General features: G+C 45.2%; 1 protein-coding gene across 1 annotated transcript in view; it reads left to right on the forward strand.

Moving 5' to 3' along the window:
• Nucleotides 1-19,776, forward strand: part of LOC138289871 (sodium/hydrogen exchanger 9B2-like) — a 301,774-nt gene that overhangs the window by 210,182 nt on the left and 71,816 nt on the right. Inside the window, exon 9 of the mRNA XM_069230202.1 lies at nucleotides 8,578-8,727. Within this exon, the coding sequence (XP_069086303.1) occupies nucleotides 8,578-8,727 (150 nt within the window). The remainder of the gene's footprint in view (nucleotides 1-8,577; nucleotides 8,728-19,776) is intronic.

The following is a 19,776-nucleotide window of genomic DNA, read 5'->3' on the forward strand; positions in this document are numbered from 1 at the left end:
GGGGTGGCACGGGCGGGAAGCACACTCATTCATTCACACATGCATGCACATTCATTCACAACACTCATCAAATATTTAAACATACACACACGCACCATTTGTTTAAAAACACACACACACACCCACACTCACTCACACAAACACACACACACATTTACCTTCAGCTCTGCCTTGGAGGCCCCAGGAGGGTTAGGACTGCTGCTTTCCCTCAGTGGCTGACCTTAGTTCAGCCACTGAGGGAAAGCAGCAGTCCCATTTTCGTCACAGAGTGGGATGAGGTCAGTGAGACTGCTGACCCCACCCCACTCTGTGACGAGGTGTCAACGATTGACACTCGCCCTGGACACTTCAGGGCTTAAACCTGAAGCACCCAGATCAGAGTCAATGGGTGATGCTTCCCCTCGTCACTGAGGGAAAGGGCCTCAAGACACCTTTGCTGAGCTGAGGCGGTCACGCCCATAGGAGCTGTGACCCCTTCAGCCCAGCAAAGTTCAGCTCAGGCAGCCAGGAGTCTGCTCAAATTGTGCATGTCTCGCTCCTGGCTGCCTGATCTGAAAGTGAAGAGTGTCTGTAAGGCTGACCTTTGCTCAGCCTGACAGGCACTCTTCAGGAGGGGTAAAAGGTGGTGGGGGGGTGGCCCCTACGTCCTAAAGGACGGGCTGCGGGTGCCATCAGCTGTATTCCACTGGATGAGTATTAACCAACTCAAATGCAATATTTAAAAGACAGAGGTTCTCAGCTTTGGCTTCAATTTTACCCTCATTTAACATCATCAAAATCATTGGTTATTCTCATGATTGTAGCTTGATAAACGCATCATTGACAATGACGTTTCCAAACTAGGGTAATTAAGTCATCACCAAAAACTGAATGAAGGAATAACACATTTTCAAGCGTTTTAGAAATGCCTTCAAAAGTGTCAAAAAGAAAGAATATGTATTTCTTTGAGATCATGATTGAAATACTAACTTTTCTTAAGCATTTTATTTTAAATAGGAGGACATCTTTATTTATTTTTTGCAGTTTTACATAGTGTGAACTCAGTCCAGGGCTATTGGGGTGCCTTACATGAGCACCAGATTATATTTTTTACATGCTTTTTTAAGGTGCAGGGAGATTAAGTGTTTTTTCCAGTTAACACCAGGCCTGAAACTTGAGTCTCTAGTATCAAAGTGGATTGCTTTAGTCGTTAGGCTATGATTGGACCTGATTCACAAAGGTATGTGCGCACCTAGGATGATCTTATAAAGACAAGTATCTTCCCTTTATATTTGTGGAATGTGTATCTGTAGATATGCATGCTATACATGCTCCTGAAATCTGGAATTGGGCTTGAACTTGTTCTTCTTTAAAGAAGTCCTTCGAGTCACAGTGACTCCTCCCATGGCTGGTAACGCATACGGGCATCAGATCCATGATTAGAATGTTTTCTTCCGCCATCGTGGTTGGACGTGCTTCGCAAAGGCTCTGATTTGACGCTTCATGCCACTCTTCATTGGGCCTCTCTAGTTCTCTGCTTCCATTAGCCTTCAGACAATCCTTCACTGGATTTGCCCTTACTCATTCTGTTGTGGTCCCTCCATCGTATCCGCGTCTCTAGTTTCTGGCTTCGTCCCTCTTCTGTCAAGTCTCATGCTCAAGAATGCAAGTACCATAATGGAAAAGACCTTTTCGCTACTATCCACAGTGCCATTCCAAGTCCTTGTGGGCAGATCAACACACTGTCTTGAAACCCTGCCTGTCAACAAAGCATAACAAGGCCTCCTGCTCTGCTTGCTTCACTTCCATGCCAAAAAGACTATCTGGAATCATCGACTTGCTCTGCACACAATGGAGTGGCATTGAGATGACAACACCCCCCAATAACTGTGGGTTAGAAATTGAGGAGCAGGAGGCGGAAGAACGTGTCGATGTTGAACAGATCACAACCTTCAGCTTAGAACCTTCAGACTCCGAGGTCCAAGGTCTGCAGCCCACGTCCAGCCAGGCCAGAAGTTGACTTCTGTGAGTATTACTACTCATAAAGCCATTCATTGCCCCTCAGGGAGCTAGACAGACAGCCCACAATGAGGGACATAGCCTTCAAGGCGGTTCCTGCATCTCACCAATGGCAGGCACTGATCTAAGGCTTTGGAGCCTACTTCAGTTCAGACTCCAGCACCGAGCAAGCCACACAAGACCCAGCCCTTGCTGACGCCGACAACTCCATTGACAACCACTGGAGGTTCGACATCAGCCCCAATGGACACTGTGGAGCTGAGACAACGCTTGACATTGAAGATGGCCTCAAGGTCTAAACAGCCTTCGGTGCCCAGCTGACAGTCCATGGCAGGCTCTGAGGAGAGTGAGTTACCAATTCCTTCAACGACTGCATGAGGAGTTTGATTCTCGTTGGCGAAGACTGTTTATTGATCCCCAAACAAATAACTGCAAAGCCTCCACCACTGATGCAAGAGACTCTTCCTTGTAAAAGGAATTTGACTTTTGAGAAGCAACTAGCATTGAAGCACCCTCCACCTCCAAAGCTCAAGAAGCATTAGGACAGGAGCACTAGTACCCATGCCCCCAAGAACTGCTCCACTACCTCTTCTTCCTTGCCCTCTCCACCTTTTCATCCTCCATCCCTTCTTCCTCCTGTCTTTCCTCCTCCTCCTCCTTCACCACCACAGGGGCCCTACCGCCTTTACTGGATGGGTCTATATCTATACATTCCTCATATGGAGAGGGGAGCCCTTAGATCCATATGTCACTCCTTATGATCTGGGGCCATGGGATGATAATGGGGTTGTCCCTCCAGATGACAATGGCCCAACCTATATCCAGCTAAACCTTCCCCTCCTGACGATACCTCCTCATATCATCAGGTTATCTACGGGGCAGCCACCTTTCCCAAGGTTGACCTAAACCCTATGCCACAGAAATAGGATTTCCTCATGGAAACACTCTCCCACACTCAGCGTGCCACCCAATTTTCGCCTATGCGTAAGGGAATGCTTAGAGAGGTCTTTAAAGATCCATTTAATGCCAGAGCTGTCACCACAAGGGTTGACAAACAGTTAAAGCCCTTGCTCTCCAACCCTCCCTATATTAGAGGCCCACTGCTGCCACATTCTTTGGTGGTGCATGCTGCACATAAACAGGCAAATGATCAAGGAACTGGGGTTGTCCCTCTGCCTAAAAAGGACAGCTAAAAGATTGATGCAGCAGGACAATAGCCTGCCTCACAGTCGGCAACTCACTGGCATATCGCCAACTCCATAGGACTAGGGCCTAATCCAGCATCTCCCAGACCAATACAAAGGACACAGGAAATCGAACTGAAGGGCAAACACTCTCTAACATCACCATATGCTGTGCTGTTGGTGGTGCCAACACCACCACAGTGGGGCATAGATTCTAGTGTATTAGTCTGCAGGCTTGTTTGGCTCTGTATCTCTGGCTTTAGGCTAGAGGTCCAACCGAATCTGATCAGCATGCCCTTTGAAGGGGAACACTTCTTTGGGCCTCAAGTTGATCAAAAGGTACAGATGCAGCCAAAGCAATGGGGGCTCCTGTAGTGATATTTGTGTGTTGACCACTGACTTCATGTTGCACCACTTTGCACCTGGCTTAGCTGCCCACTGTCACTTTAGTGGTCACTAGTTATAGACTCCAATTTGTATTCAGCCTAGACTCCATTTTGTGTTCAGCTTAGCTTTGCTGCCACGTTAGAGGTGGGAGTACTTTTCCATACAAACATGTTATGCAACGTGCTTTCTATTTCTGCGTGTTCTCTTTCTCACCAAAGAGCTAGGAAATATTATTACCCAAGAACTTGTACATAATATGGAGTAGTTAGGTAGTCAGCACGATAAGAATGTACCAGACTGATGTTTATATTGGAAGCAGGGAACGGTTTGACTTTGGGAGGGGTGCCTTGGGATTCTGGCCAGGTCCCAACGCATTTCTTACAAAGCTTACCTAAACTAGCCAGCATTTTTGAATATTTCTTTTTTATGGGAGGGGTTTTTCTAGAAAGCCCCTTTTCCGGTTCCTTAAGATATAAAAGATGGCCCTGCTCGGCAGTCGTTGATTCCGAGACCTCGGTCAGGATTTAGACGTCAAATGCCTGACACCTGTCCCGTGAGGGTGGAGATCTCTTTCTCCCAGTTGAACGGGGTCATCTTCTTGCTGGCATGAGAAAGATGAAGCATCTGACAGGCCCTACGGTGCTGAATTTTTATTCATTATTTGCTTTGCATTTTGGATGAATATATATATATATATATATATATATATATATATATATATATATATATATATATATATATATATATATATCCATATATCAATATAAGTGTTTGTATCCTTGCATGTATGTATTTGCTGTTTATAGATTGAAAATTTGTCATACATGATCTTACTTCATTGTTGCACATTTTGAAAGTACACGTTTTACTCTTCGATCCTTCTTTCAGGAACCTTGCAACAAGGGTATATTAAATGTCATCATCAGATTAAGAAGTGCATTCCAGAGAATCTTTTTGACTCCTATCAGTGTGTATATTTTGGCTCAGTCAAAAGTAAAGCAAAACAGCTCCCAAATCACAATTTTGAGACAGTGCCAAGACTACCTCCACAGAGGCCTTTTCCACATATCAGAGGCAACAAAAACAATCACAAGCCTCCTGCTAATCTTCCAGGGGTGCCTTTAGGGAAACCAATGCCAAAGGTAGGGGTAGTGGTGGAGTGTCCAAGAGAGCCACACCCACTAAGCATTGGCTTCCTTTCCTGTCCTTCCCCACCCCGATCACACAAAACCTGTCGGGAGATGTCTGCAGGAGTTCTTTCCACAATGGCGAAACATCACCACAGACCACTGAGTCCTGTCCATTGTAGAGCAGGGTTACTGCCTGGAGCTTATTCTTCACCACTAAACACTCCCCACGTAAACTAAACACTTTTTCACAACAGCACGAAAGGCTTCTGCAAGACAAAGTACATGCACTCTTGCTCAAGTAAGGCATGGAGCCAGCGCCACCCCACCTATGCGGCAAAGGGGCGTACTTCCTGTACTTTTTAATCCCCTAAGAAGACAGGACTCTGAGGCCCATCCTAGACCTCTGACCTATCAGCAAGTACATGCTATTGGAGCACTTCTACAGGGTCACACTCCAGGATGTCATTCCACTACTGTAACAAGGCAATTTCATGACTGCCCTCAGTCAGAAGGATTCCTATTTTCACATCCCCATTCATCCTGCACATCACAGTTACCTCAGGTTCATGGAAAGTGGACAAGATTTTCAATTCAAAGGTCTGCTATTTGGCATCACTCAGACCCCACAAGTATTCCCCAAATGCCTTGCAGAGGTAGCAGCTCATTTACAGAGGTGTTTCACCCACATCTACCCATGTCTCAACAACTGGCTAATAAACAGTGTAAGCTAAAAGCAGTGTCTGGCTCACACAGACGTCACCTTAGATCTCCTCCACGATCTGGGTTTCCCTATCAACATGGAGAAAACCCACCATCAACCCTCACAAATAAAACCCTTCTTATGGGCAATACTCAGTTCAGCCACGGGGAAGGCTTATCTCAGTCTTGCAAGACTCCAAGCCTTTTACTTGCTGCTGCCTCTTTTCAACCAGAACATCAGCTCACAGTCAGATCAGTGGTGTTCTTCTTAGGGATGGTGGCCTTCTGCATTGCCATCGCTCCCCATCCCCACATACACATATGTTTGCTTCCACGGTGCCTTGTGGCACAGTGGTCACAAGTTGAAGTGTCTACAGGGAGATCTAGCGTTAGTTTGGCCCAGCACCCATCACTCTCTGCAGTGGTGGAACAGCAACAATTTGTTGCAGGGCAAGCCCATTTTAGACTCAGTTCCCCAAGTGACCATTACCACAGATGTCTCTCTAATAGGAAGGAAGTACATCTACTACATATGACTGTTTAGGGTCTGTGGACATCCTTTCAACAGACCCTCCACTTCAACTACTTTAAATTGTTGGCAGATCTAATTGCTTTGAAGGCCTCCGTCTTCCATGTACATCACAAAACAGTCCTGATCAAAACAGACAACATGACTGCCACGTACTATCTGCAGAAATGGCAGTCATAAACTCTCCTCACTTATCAGCATTGGTGCAAAGCATTTGGCATTGGGTAATCGACTACAGAGTACACATGTTAGCAGAGTGCGTTCCGGGAGCAGTCAATGACTTTGCAGGCCTGTTTTACAGGATGCAGCAACAAGCTCAGGAGTCGGGGGCTCTACCAAAAAGTCCTGCTCCCCTAATTCCCACAATGGGGTTTTCCTGTCATAGATCTGTTCGAAACTGGAGAAAATGGGAAATGCCCAAGCTTTGCCTTCAGGTTTCCACACCCACAGTCCATGGGCAGTGCTCTGTGGATGAACTGGTCAGCGATATTTGCCTACGCTTTTCAGCCTTTCCCACTCTGAAGCTTCAGCAAACATCCTTCACCCTCACCCTAGTGCAGGCACTCTCAGGCATTGTAGTCAAAAGGCACAGCAACCTAGGGATCTGGCACCTGAGCTCTTAGAGTTTGTTTATCTCAATTTGTCTTCTGAATTTATGTCCATCTTCAAGGAGGCTAGCAGTCCCACCACTAGAGCATTCTATGCAGCAAAGTGGAATTTTGTTTTTCACTACTGCCTACCCAAACACATTGAGCTTCTAAAGTCAACAGTGCAGGACATTGTATGTTACCTGCTGCACTTGCAATGCTCTAGCTAGCTTACACTTCCATTTTTTACATTTAGCTCCAGTGCAGAATACTTACAAAACAGGGACACAGTTTAAAGTGCCAATTGTCAAAGGGTTTATGGTAGAACATAAAAGGGTTATTCCTCCCGTTGCCCCTAGTCTTGTCTTAGAATCTTAACCTAGCCATCACTCGACTTCTGGGACCCTCTTTCTTCTGAGCCCTTCCATTCATGCCCTCTCCAGTTTTTGTCTTGGAAGATATCATTCCTCACTGTGATTACTCCTTTGATTTGTATATGTAAGATCCAAGCCCTCCTGCTGAAAGAGCCCCTTTTCACACTAATAGTGTGGTCCTTAGAACCACCCCCAAGTTTCCACCCAAGGTAATCTCTCCTTTCCACCTCAACCAGGCAATTGAACCCCCGGTATCCTTCACACATCCAGACTTGGTGACAATGAGAGCCCTATACACACTAGATGTAAAAAGGGCGCCTATATGCTACTTTAATCAGAGAAAGTATTTCGCAAAATGCAATAGTTATTTGTCGCCTATTCTAAACCTCACATGGGTAGTGCTACTTCAAAAGCAGCGGTAGCTTGTTGGCTGGTCAAGCACAATCAAACTTGCTATGCTAAATCCAAAAGACTGATTCCTGATCCTGAATAGCTGATATCTGTACAGCAGCTACCTGGTCCTCACCGCACACGTTCCCTACGTTGTAGATGCCCTAGCTTAAGTTGGCTAGGCTGTCTTACGTAGATTTTTCCAAACCTCTGCAACATCCTCTGGATAGCCACCACTTTTGGAGAGAATTGCTTTATATTCTGTGCCCAGCATCTGTACCTACAGCTACACATGCCCCAAATAGAAAATGTTACTCACCCTGTAAGCATCTTTTTGTGGCATGTAGTGCTGTAGATTCACATGCGTTCACCCTCCTCCATGGAAGATATCTGTTTCCTGTATTTCTTTCTTACTTTTGTTTCCTTGCATGGTCATCATTCTGCATTTTCATGCTCTGTCTCCATCCCCACCCACCATCCGGGAAAACAGTTCTTACCATGGAGCTCATGCCCATGCACATTACCAGTCATGGGAGGAGTCATTTTACTCATGACTAAAAAGATTTCTCCAATAAAAACATGTTGTACACGTCCAATCCCAATATAAGGTGGCAGGAAAATGCACAGTATATGAATCCACAGCACTACATGCCACAAAGAGATCCTTGCAGGGTAAGTGATGTTTTCCTTAAATGGGTGAAATGACATTTTGTATTCAGCAAGTGAATATGTGTGAATACATTGCTCACAACATCATGGTGTCATATTATGCTTGAGCAAATGTACTTGAAGATGCCACAAAACTACTGGTTTCGAGGCACTTCTTGCAGGTGCATTCCCATCCTGGTTACAGTCGTAGTTTTACTTCTGTCAAGACCAAAAGGCTCTTACAATTAAAGATGGCATTAGCACAGAAACACTCCTAAAGTTTGTGGGAATTACTTTTTAATTACAAACGTACTTTTTCATCCTATCTGCATCATAATTGGCAATTATGTGTAAACATGTAGGTATTGCATTTATGTAAAATTTGCAAATTAAAAAAAGTCAAAAATTTACTCCAAACATAATCATAAGCATACAGAAGTGAATTTTCAACGATTTTAAGAATCTTGTGAATAATAAAATAGGATTTCAATAGCACTCTGATTAATGTATATAACATAAAAGTGCTGAAAATGTTGATATGAACCTGATTTTTCATTGTATATTGGCAAATATAATGTTGCTGCTACAACATTGTCAACATGCACATTTGTTAAAGGAAATTTCAAAACATTGTCTTCTTTTGCTTCATAGGGTAACCTTGTATGGAAGAGAGGTTACTTGATCTTAGGCCTGTCTGTGTCAGCTGTCTTTGGAAGTTTGTTCTTTGGGTTCCCTGGATCTGGGGGACTCTGCACGCTGGTCTTGGCCTTTCTTGCAGGAATGGGATGGTCCAATCAAAAGGTAATGTTTACAATATATTTAATCATGCATGACTGCACACAAAAATAACTTCAAATAAAAACCTTTGGTTATATATTAGAATATCATTGACAAAAATATCATCGGGTGTAAATATTCTGATCTAAATATTGTTTACAAATATACCACCCCATTGGGTGTAGATTTTATATGAAATTCCATAGGGTGATATTTGTGTAAACAATATTTAGTACACAATATTTATGTCAGACATTATTATTAATAACAGTAATGAAGCTACTTTGAAGTACACCGGCTGTAGGCACTGGTGAGGCTAAAAGGGAAGGGGTAGATGTGTAGACACAATTCAGGGAGGTTTGTTTTTCTGAAGATAGGTATCAAGTGAATCGCATAATGTCCTAGGGGATGATACACTATGTGATTTTTGGAAGCATTCATTCTTTGCACTGCTAAGAAAGCATAGCCTTTCCCACTATGTTTGATAGGAAATCTTGGAAGAGCTCATCCATTCAGAGAGAAACAGTTTTGTGCCTATGGCGAGGGTCAAACTAATTAACAAACATTGTGTCAGAGCAACAACTTTTGCTTGAGAAGTTGCATTCTTTCCTAAAATGGCAGTAACTGAATCCATATTAAACTGATAGCCCATAATATTGTGCAAATCCTTTGCTGTAGTAGTCACATATGGATGCAATCTAAGAACATATCTCTAGTATCCCCTGTTACAAGGTTGCAGTTCCTAATTTATGGAGCTTCTCAGGCGTCTTGTAAACATTGTGTAACATTCACAACCTCACTTGGGTTAGAGCAGATGTCATCTTTTCTTTAAAGGTAGAATTCCAAATATTTGACCAGGCACTTGTTAGAATATCTGATTTAGATTGGAGTCTTCATTGCATTCCAAGAGTGTATATATTTTTTTGTCAATCTAGGGCAAGATTTAATCAAGAGGTTATGTACTCTGGACGCAGTATGCCCTCATTTGGGGAAGTTGCTCAAAAGAAGTGGTAAATCAGAGGAATGTAGAGCACCTTATTTCTAAATGCCACTTCGAGTTTAAAAAAAGTATACAAATCTGTATTTGCAAGATTATATTTAGCCTGCAGGGTAGCAAAAGAAAGGATTAGTATGGTCTCCTTAATCCTTAAATAATGTAATCCCTTTTGTTGCCCAATATTTCCATATAGTGTCATGGCCATCCAGTTGTAAGTGGTTTTTAAACCATACAGAAAGTTGCCATATCAGATTTTGAAAGTGCCTTTTGAAAAAAAAATGTCTGTCAAGCATAAGGTGTCTACTGTGTCATATAGAACTGTTGTAGAGTGTTGCAAAATAAGCCCCATAACATTAGCTATTGATAATAGAGTAAAAAGAGGAAGTGGTGAAATACCTATTTCTATCGGTAGTCAAATAGGTGAGGATTTGTCTGCGAGTTTGAACCACCAAGGGTTTTGTCCGGCTAAAAAAGCTAATGGCATCTGTGATAGTCCGCAAATTGAACACTTCTTTCTGTTTAGCCAAGTCTGAGTTTAAGTAACAATATTACAGATTTCTTCTTTTTCCATAGGAAGTTAATTAATAGGTTATATTTTTAAATAAACTAGGGTGGCATTTGAAAGAAAGCATACCCCTCTGGGAAGTAATTATAGAGGCTATCATCATTTTAATTGTTTCTAATCAACCCCAGCAATTGATACATTTTAGGGACCGTTGTGTGAGAAGTTCCTTGACAACTGATTGTTTTATTTTCATTCAATACTAAGGTCTCTATCAGCTGTCATCCAAACCACACTTCAAGGTATTTTAATAATTTGTTTTGCCATTTTAGACCCAAACCTTAGATTGAAGAGGGTAAACAATGTATGTTTAGGAGAAAGATCCCATTCTATTTATATTGAGAGAATAGCCTGAAACCTTCTCATAATCATCAGTTGTTTTTAATAACTGGGGAATGGAGCAAATGGCTATATCAGTACTCCATCAGCGTACCCTGCTACTTTTTGTGTCCTGGAGGAGAAAAGAATACCCTCAATCTCTTTGTTGATGCGAAGCAAATGAAGAAGGGGTTCAATAGCTATTAAGAATAGAAGTGGAGACAAGTGACAACACTGTCTAGTACCTTGATTCAGTGAGAAAAATTGAGATAAACACCCATTTACTCTGACCAATGCTTTTGGGTTAGAATACAGTTAAACACTATCTTAATAAAGTTTTACCATGATCTAAATTTATGTAGAGTGGCTCTCAGAAAAAGCCAAGAGACCTTATTGCAGGCTTCCTCTGCGTCTACTGCAAGGCGGCATCCAGAGAATCAAGTATTTTAGCCTTTTCCTTAGCCTGACACAATATTCTGTTATTATTGCCCGCTTATCTTCCTTTGCGGAAGACGGATTGTGATAGGTGAATCTTTTGATTAAGGACTTTTTCTAGTCTGGAGGCGAGTACCTTGGCTCAAAAGTGAATACAAGGGCTCTATAAGGCACTAGCGTGATGCAATAAAATCAGCTGAGTCTGCATGTTATTCTGCAAAAATTAATCTCTCGGGCAAAGAGATCTTTCAGATTTTGAAGGATATTAGAGTTAGCAGGATCTGCCCTGGGAGCATCACCTTAACACAGGAACAACTTGGTTGTATATTTTCAGAAAAATATTAGATATCTACTTCTCCTTCCCTAACAGTCCTATATCGACTCTTTAGGCAACGAGTCAACATCTACACTGTCAGCTGGGACTCTTACAGCCTTTGCTGAACTGACTATTAGTCTTCTTACAGATCTTCTATCACCAGCCAAATCAGGATCCCCCCTCGTCCTATTTCGCTATGCATCTTACATCAGGATCTTGACAGCATTGCTCCTACCTTGGTTGACTTGTTGAATCTTTCTCTTGCTACAGAAGATATTCCCCCACAATGGAATCATGTTGTGGTCAAACCCTTGGTAAAAAAAAACCTGAGTTAGACCCTTGCTGCCTGAACAATTTTAGACCCATCTCTCATTTACCGGTCTATCAATGCTCCTGGCAAAACATGTTGACAAGCATCTCTCTTCCTCTCTCAAGTCTAATGATATCCTCCATCTGACGCAAATGGGGATCTGACCCCCTTACAGAGCACCAAGGTAGCATTGCTCACTGTAGTTGAGGAACTTAGATCGCTTATGGATCGCCGAGGCTCGGGAACCCTAATCTTATTAGTCCTGAGTGCAGCATTCGTTACAGCGGACCATTCCATACTGATCCACAGAACTTCCAAAGATGGTGTCACTGGCCCAGCCATAAAATGTCCTTCTTCGTTTTTAGAAAATTGAACTTTCCAGGTCCTCAAACATTCTTGCTACACTGCCAGTTTCCCCCTGAAGTGTGGGTTGCACAGGGCTCTTCTCTTAGCCCCACTCTTTTTAATCTCTAGATGCTTCCACTGTCTTATATTATACACTCCTTTGGGTTGTCACTGGTGTCTTATGTTGTTGACACCCAATTGGTGATTCCTATTTCCCTGAAACCTGGCTCCAGCCATTTTAATGTGGCTCCTTGCCTTCAAGCAGTGTCTAGCTGGATGGCCAATAGTAACCATAAGCTTAACGCAGATAAAACAGAGGTTATGCTACTGGATAATAACCTTAGTAAAGAAGTTTCAACTCCCCTGCACGTCTGCCTAGAAGGTTTCCCTTGTCCAAAAGCAGTAATCAAAAGTCTTGGAATACAACTTGACTCCAGTCTCACTATAGAGTATCAAGCTGAAAACCTAGCAGCCAACTGCTTCGGTGTTCTCAGACTTCTGAGAAAGGCTTTAGATCTTCTCCCTTTTTCAGCGAGGAGCTTAATTGTCCAGGCCCTTGTCATTTCCCGCCTTGACTATATCAGTGTCCTCTAACTGTGCTCCCTGCGATATGTGACGAATAGGTTACAGATCATTAAAAATGTCACCACCAGGCTATTGAAACTCCCAAGGCACCATTCTGCAAGAAGTGAAATGAAGGTCCTTCGTTGGCTTTCTGTTGACCAACTTATTCAATTTAAGGTCCAGTGCACTCTAAAAATCATTCCACAACAGAGGCCCCTCCATGTTAGACCTTTAGTCATCCCAAATATCCCAAAAAGATACCTCAGATCTTCCTCTTCCCATTTGCTTCAAGCTCCCAAGGATCTTAAATCCTGTTGCTGCAGTCGCTCATTTTCTCATCTAGCTCCAGACTTGTGGCACCTTACTACTTTTCCTCTGCCAACCACATATCACTGAGCCACGATTTGTAATATGCATGGGGGCTGGTGGTCATTCAAAACAAGTAATTTTTTGTCCCTGTGCAGGGTGGCTGAGGTAAAATTTTGGCGGGATCGCTACCTAATAAATAGATTGAGTTTTCCTTCACTGGGGTAGTTATTGGTCTGGATATCGAATTAACCTGGAGCTGCTACATCAGACGTGCCAGAACTTGATCAGATGGCCCGCTCTACTGATCTGTACCTTGGGTCGGATCTCTTTGTTCAAAATGATCGCCCTCCTGCGATTAATATGTCCATTGAAGAACTTTCCTCTCTTCATCCCTCATTCTTGATTCGTAGGCTTGCAGGGTGCTGTGTGCTTTTTTCTTTGGGAGAATAGGACCTAGAAAATAGCCTTTCATAACAGCGTCCAGTCATCCGACAGTGGAATGGTGCTTCCGATCGTTTGCCTGTATTATGAGGCAATTAATGACTGGATATTAGGTGACTCTGATAAACCTGCCTTTCATTTGGAGATTTCAGTTACAGACTGACAGCATATGCTGTGTTTATTTTATGGCAGCCCAATCTGTCATTCTCTGCTGGAGATTACTAGGGCCACTCTCCTGTGCTGGCGGCGGGCCCTGGGATGGGTTGGCTGAGACTGCCAGTTTACGCGAATGACCCTCTTTTTGCAGGGTATCTAGATGCCACATGCACCCACTCTGGACGGATTTCATAAATGGGGCCTCATAGGCATCTCCCATCTTGGACATAGCTGGGAGGGCTCACAGCTGAACACCTTCCTGGTGCTCCAAGATGATTTTCATCACCACAGAACTCAATTCTATAGATATCTTCAACTCTGTTATGCATTGGCTGTCTATAATACACAACTGCAGGACCTCCCGGAATACAATGAGCTGGATGACAGTGATTTGAGAGATGCCAGGATGGCTCCACAAGAGCTAGTTATTCCCTCTCATCTATGTCTTATCCAATTAAAATATTTGCATGTTTCATACTTTATTCTACAGCACTTATGGAGAATGGGCTTGCTTCCAAACCCTAGTCGCCGTAGGTGATTGAGGACTGAAGGAGACTTCTTTCATATAGTGTGTGGCCATACCCAGTTATAGAAAAATATTGGTCCTCTATTTTTGCTAAGTTAACTGCTCTTCTGGAAAGGCCCATTGAATGCTCTTTCCCTGGAGCCCTGTTGGGCATCTTGTATGATTTTGGGGGACCCCATGAAGGACACACACTGGTGGACATCAGCACTATGGTGGCAAAGCGTGATATTGCTCACCACTGGAAGTCATCCTCCTCCCCACCATCTATTGTGAAGTGGAGCTCTGCAATGGATTGGTGCGCAAGGATGGAGGTACCTATTTACAGAGTCCGTGGCTGCCCTATAAAGCAGCTGCAAATTTGGGGTAGGTGGCGGGCTTACCACAACCTGCCTGATGTCTGAGATGTTATGTCCGACTGTTCTTTCTTTTTATATTGCCTGCTATTTCTGTCGTGGATATACTGTGTTTTGTACTGTGTACCGTTCATTGCATGTGCTGTAAAGCCAATAAAAAATGTGATTATAATACAAAGTATCAGTAGAATCAGAATTAAGGCAGACAAAATCCCACAGAGGGAGTAAAAAGAGTGCTCAAAGTCTGCTCAGGTATCTTTTTAAGGAAGGAGCAGAGGACATTAACAAAAGAGCGCCATTAACAGGGTATGCTGCAATAGGCACCTCCTCAATAAGTGTCTGCAGCTACAACTATTCAGGGATCCTTTAAATAAATGTGTAAAAAATATCCAAGATAGCTGAACAATTCCCAGTTGCATGAATAGTTGTCTTGAAAAGTATAATAGTCGTAATAAGCAGAAAAAAGTTGAAAGTCTGCAATTAATGAGAGCCCAAGTCATTGGCCATCTTATCTTTATGCTGTTGCTTGATGTTCAAGTAAAATGAGAGGTGAAGCCTTATTCATATCCGTATATCCACCCTAGAACCTGTCAGAGGTTAATATTAAAAGGCCAAAAATAAAGTACTCGCCATGAATATGGTGAGATGAATTAAGTCAGGAGACAAAACACATAATTCGTCTTCCGTCTGCCATCTTGTTTGCCTGACCTACATCGTGGTGCTGTTCAGATTTTTTCAAGTACGGGTGCACATCAAGATAAGGAGCACAGCACACTGATTGGTGGAAGCTTCATGTGGATAGAAACTCCCTTGGGCGGCTCATTTAACTTCTATTTGCTAGGCCAAAATGCTCGGCCCTAGCCACTCCGCGTCAATGTTCTGTATTTAAGGGGAACTCCTACCCCACTCCCCCCACATGGGGAAGTCTGGAAAACACTTTTGATGTCTAGTGCGTTTGGTTCATACCAACATATGTGTGGTCTCCATTCAAATGCAGCACAAAAGATCAATATAATGTGGACATTTGTCTGAGCAATCTCAGACCTTTTTCCCTATGTTGATCCATTTCAAAAGATCAATATAATGTGGACATTTAGCTGAGCAATTTCATACCTTTTAGCCTATGTTGATCCCTTTGGCTGTTTTTGGTTAACCGAACAGATTGTAGATTGAAGTGCCTCCATCAACGAATTTAGCTAAAACATACGTATTCATGGTGGCAGATTATTTTTTTTGCCTACCAATGTTATAGAAGTACTAAGTGCTTTCTAAAAGCAATACAGTCAGAATGACACCTAGGAAATTATTTAATAACACAAAATTCCAAAAAACAACAGTATATATTTACCGTTACATAAAGACCTGCTGTGTGGACATGCGCAGAGGAAAGAGAAAAGTTCTGTTGAGTAGACCATCCTTTTTGGTCTGAGAAAGCACTAAAATTGCAATCTGAGTCCAGCAGGAGCAATACATGCTGCTACACTCCTCCAATTCCACTGCTGAACATGCACCAAAAAATAGAAGAATAACCCTGGGAAGGGGAATTGGATAAGAAAGAGAAATAAACATACTTGATACCGTTATTGTTCTGGTTTGTACAGCTGAGCACAGTCTACAATGCAAGAACTTTAGTTTCTAAAAACAAGAGGAAGCCTTTGGTGATTGTATTGTTTTGACTCCAGCACATAATCCCTAATACTTTATACCCTTTAAAAGTCTCTGTATGTTCATCTCTTGTCTGATTAAACAATGCCTTCATAGAACTGAGACATAATTAGACTTTATGTAACATATAAAATTATTCTGAGCTATTATGTGGTTCTTACTATAGACAACAACCTTCAGTCCTGTAAGAATATGTTCTGTGGCTCAACCTAACAGCTTCAGTAACTGCAATATAAGGTACATTATGGTTATACAATTTACCTAAAATAAACAATGACTTCCCAACCTACTTCGACACCTTGACACCAAAAGAATGATTCCTGAAAATGTTCATTCATAAATTGTTACGGCCTTATTTAGAGTGTGGCAGACTGGATTCTCTGTCACAGATATGGAAGATGTCTTCCTGCTGTATTACAAGTCTGTTATAGCTTGTGGTGCTTGTAATACAGTGGACAGGATATCCACCAAGTTTTGATGACTTTTTCCATCGTCCGGATGCTAAATAAAGCCCTAAATCATTAAACAGTAGCTTCTCTGTATCTAGTTTGGCTTTCATAGATTTCCAAAGATAATAAAAGTCTGCAAAGTTTCAAAAGTCAGACAGGATCGCAGCTGTCTTGATTACCTACTAAAGATGCTCTGGACCATGTGGAACTTATGCAGTAGGAGTTGAAGATGGCCACCACCTTTTGCAGGTCTTCCTTAAAAGCAAACGCAGTGTGAGAGCCGAAGAACCCTGGAGGGGGGCCAATTCTCCTGAGCTCACTCGCTCTCAGACTGGATTGCGAGGTAAACACAAAATCTACGTGCTCTTATCAGCTAAGGTCTGGTGTGAAGAAAACAGCTTGGTCCATCTTGTGGAAAAACACAGCTCATCTGCAATGTCTCAACTGCAATGTCTAACCCCACGCTAAAGCCAATAGGCAGCTCACCTAAATATCAAACGTAGTGTCTAATGTCATGTCAAAGCCAATAGGCAGCTAAGCTGAATATCAAATATAGGGGGTGATTCTAACCCTGGCGGTCGGTGCTAAAGCGGCGGCCAACCCGCCAACAGGCCGGCGGTCGAAAAAATTGAATTCTGACCCTGGCGGGAACCGCCAACACAGCCCGCCACTTTAACACTCCGACCGCCACGGCGGGACAAACAAACAGCGCGGCGGTCACCGCCAACAGACAGGCGGGAGACAATGTACCGCCCACAGTATCACGACCCACCAATCCGCCACCTTTTCCGGGGCAGGAGCCCCGCCGATAAAAACACGGCGGAAACAGACTACGAACGGGAAAACGCTCACCTCTACGCACTCCACGAGGAAGGAGGACGGCATGGAACCCGAATTAAACATCCTACCTGCTCTCGTCTACCTGCTCATCTACCACGAGTACGAACGCCGGCGCAGACGACAACGGTGAGTACTGCACCTACGACACAGGGGAGGGGGGAGGACGAAAGGCCACGGGCACACACATATGCGACCCCCACCCCCACAACTATCTACACACCAATGCAGAGCAACAAGTCACAGTGACACCACCTAAACCCCCCGAAATACTGAAAAGACATTATCAAAGTGAGAAATAAAATTTATGTAAAAAATAGCCTCTGAGAAGTCATGGTAAAAGATAAATATCAATATGAAGAAACAAAGTAAATATTTGGTGCAATCGAGACACCGAGGCAATTAGTCCTGCACATTTAACGAACTTCAAAGTGTCCGTGGGCTAAAGTGTAACAACACAAGGGCAAAGCCCACACAGGAGACCTGAGTCCTTTGGAGAGAACACTGCAGGGGCATCTGATGACAAAACTACAGGCACCTCAGGGGGAAGGGAAGGGGGGGGCACCTCAGCCGGATGAGTCCACGACGCCAGATCCACGAAGGGGCCACCATGCCCACTGTGCCATCCTGGGGAGTGCAAAGCCACAGTCTCTCAAGTCTCTACAGTGGGAGGGTTGCCCACTGTGCCATCCTGGGGAGTGCAAAGCCACAGTCTCTCAAGTCTCTACAGTGGGTGGTTTGCCCACAGTACAATCCTGGGGAGTGCAAAGCCACAGTCTCTCAAGTCTCTACAGTGGGAGGGTTGCCCACTGTGCCATCCTGGGGAGTGCAAAGCCACAGTCTCTCAAGTCTCTACAGTGGGAGGGTTGCCCACTGTGCCATCCTGGGGAGTGCAAAGCCACAGTCTCTCAAGTCTCTACAGTGGGAGGGTTGCCCACTGTGCCATCCTGGGGAGTGCAAAGCCACAGTCTCTCAAGTCTCTACAGTGGGTGGTTTGCCCACAGTACAATCCTGGGGAGTGCAAAGCCACAGTCTCTCAAGTCTCTACAGTGGGTGGGTTGCCCACTGATCAATCCTGGGGAGTGCAAAGCCACAGTCTCTCAAGTCTCTACAGTGGGAGGGTTGCCCACTGTGCCATCCTGGGGAGTGCAAAGCCACAGTCCATCAGGTGGATTACAGAGACCACTGGTCATGGAGGAGGCATGGTGGGCACAGTGAACCGTGAACAGTAGGTCGACACAGAACCGGCACTGTCATTGGACCAGCGTTGCTTGAGACGGCGGTGCCCTGTTCAGCGGTGCTTGAGACGAAGGGCCCAGCGGAGCGGTGCTTGAGAGGAAGGGCCCAGCGGAGCAGTGCTTGAGACGGCGGTGCCCTGTTCAGCGGTGCTTGAGAGGAAGGGCCCAGCGGAGTGGTGCTTGAGAGGAAGGGCCCAGCGGAGCGGTGCTTGAGACGGCGGTGCCCTGTTCAACGGTGCTTGAGAGGAAGGGCCCAGCGGAGCGGTGCTTGAGAGGAAGGGCCCAGCGGAGCGGTGCTTGAGACGGCGGTGCCCTGTTCAGCGGTGCTTGAGAGGAAGGGCCCAGCGGGGCGGTGCTTGAGAGGAAGGGCCCAGCGGAGCGGTGCTTGAGACGGCGGTGCCCTGTTCAGCGGTGCTTGAGAGGAAGGACCCAGCGGAGCGGTGCTTGAGAGGAAGGGCCCAGCGGAGCGGTGCTTGAGAGGAAGGGCCCAGCGGAGCGGTGCTTGAGACGGCGGTGCCCTGTTCAGCGGTGGTTGAGAGGAAGGGCCCAGCGGAGCGGTGCTTGAGACGGCGGTGCCCTGTCTAGCGGTGCTTGACAGGAAGGGCCCAGTGGAGCGGTGCTTGAGACGGCGGTGCCCTGTTCAGCGGTGCTTGACAGGAAGGGCCCAGCGGAGCGGTGCTTGAGACGGCGGTGCCCTGTTCAGCGGTGCTTGACAGGAAGGGCCCAGCGGAGCGGTGCTTGAGACGGAGGTGCCCTGTTCAGCGGTGCTTGACAGGAAGGGCCCAGCGGAGCGGTGCTTGAGACGGCGGTGCCCTGTTCAGCGGTGCTTGAGAGGAAGGGCCCAGCGAAGCGGTGCTTGAGAGGAAGGGCCCAGCGGAGCGGTGCTTGAGACGGCGGTGCCCTGTTCAGCGGTGCTTGACAGGAAGGGCCCAGCGGAGCGGTGCTTGAGACGGCGGTGCCCTGTTCAGCGGTGCTTGAGAGGAAGGGCCCAGCGGAGCGGTGCTTGAGAGGAAGGGCCCAGCGGAGCGGTGCTTGAGACGGCGGTGCCCTGTTCAGCGGTGCTTGAGAGGAAGGGCCCAGCGGAGCGGTGCTTGAGAGGAAGGGCCCAGCGGAGCGGTGCTTGAGAGGAAGGGCCCAGCGGAGCGGTGCTTGAGACGGCGGTGCCCTGTTCAGTGGTGCTTGAGAGGAAGGGCCCAGCGGAGCGGTGCTTGAGACGGCGGTGCCCTGTTCAGCGGTGCTTGACAGGAAGGGC

Source organism: Pleurodeles waltl, chromosome 1_1, assembly GCF_031143425.1.
Source record: "Pleurodeles waltl isolate 20211129_DDA chromosome 1_1, aPleWal1.hap1.20221129, whole genome shotgun sequence".
Taxonomy (NCBI): domain Eukaryota; kingdom Metazoa; phylum Chordata; class Amphibia; order Caudata; family Salamandridae; genus Pleurodeles; species Pleurodeles waltl.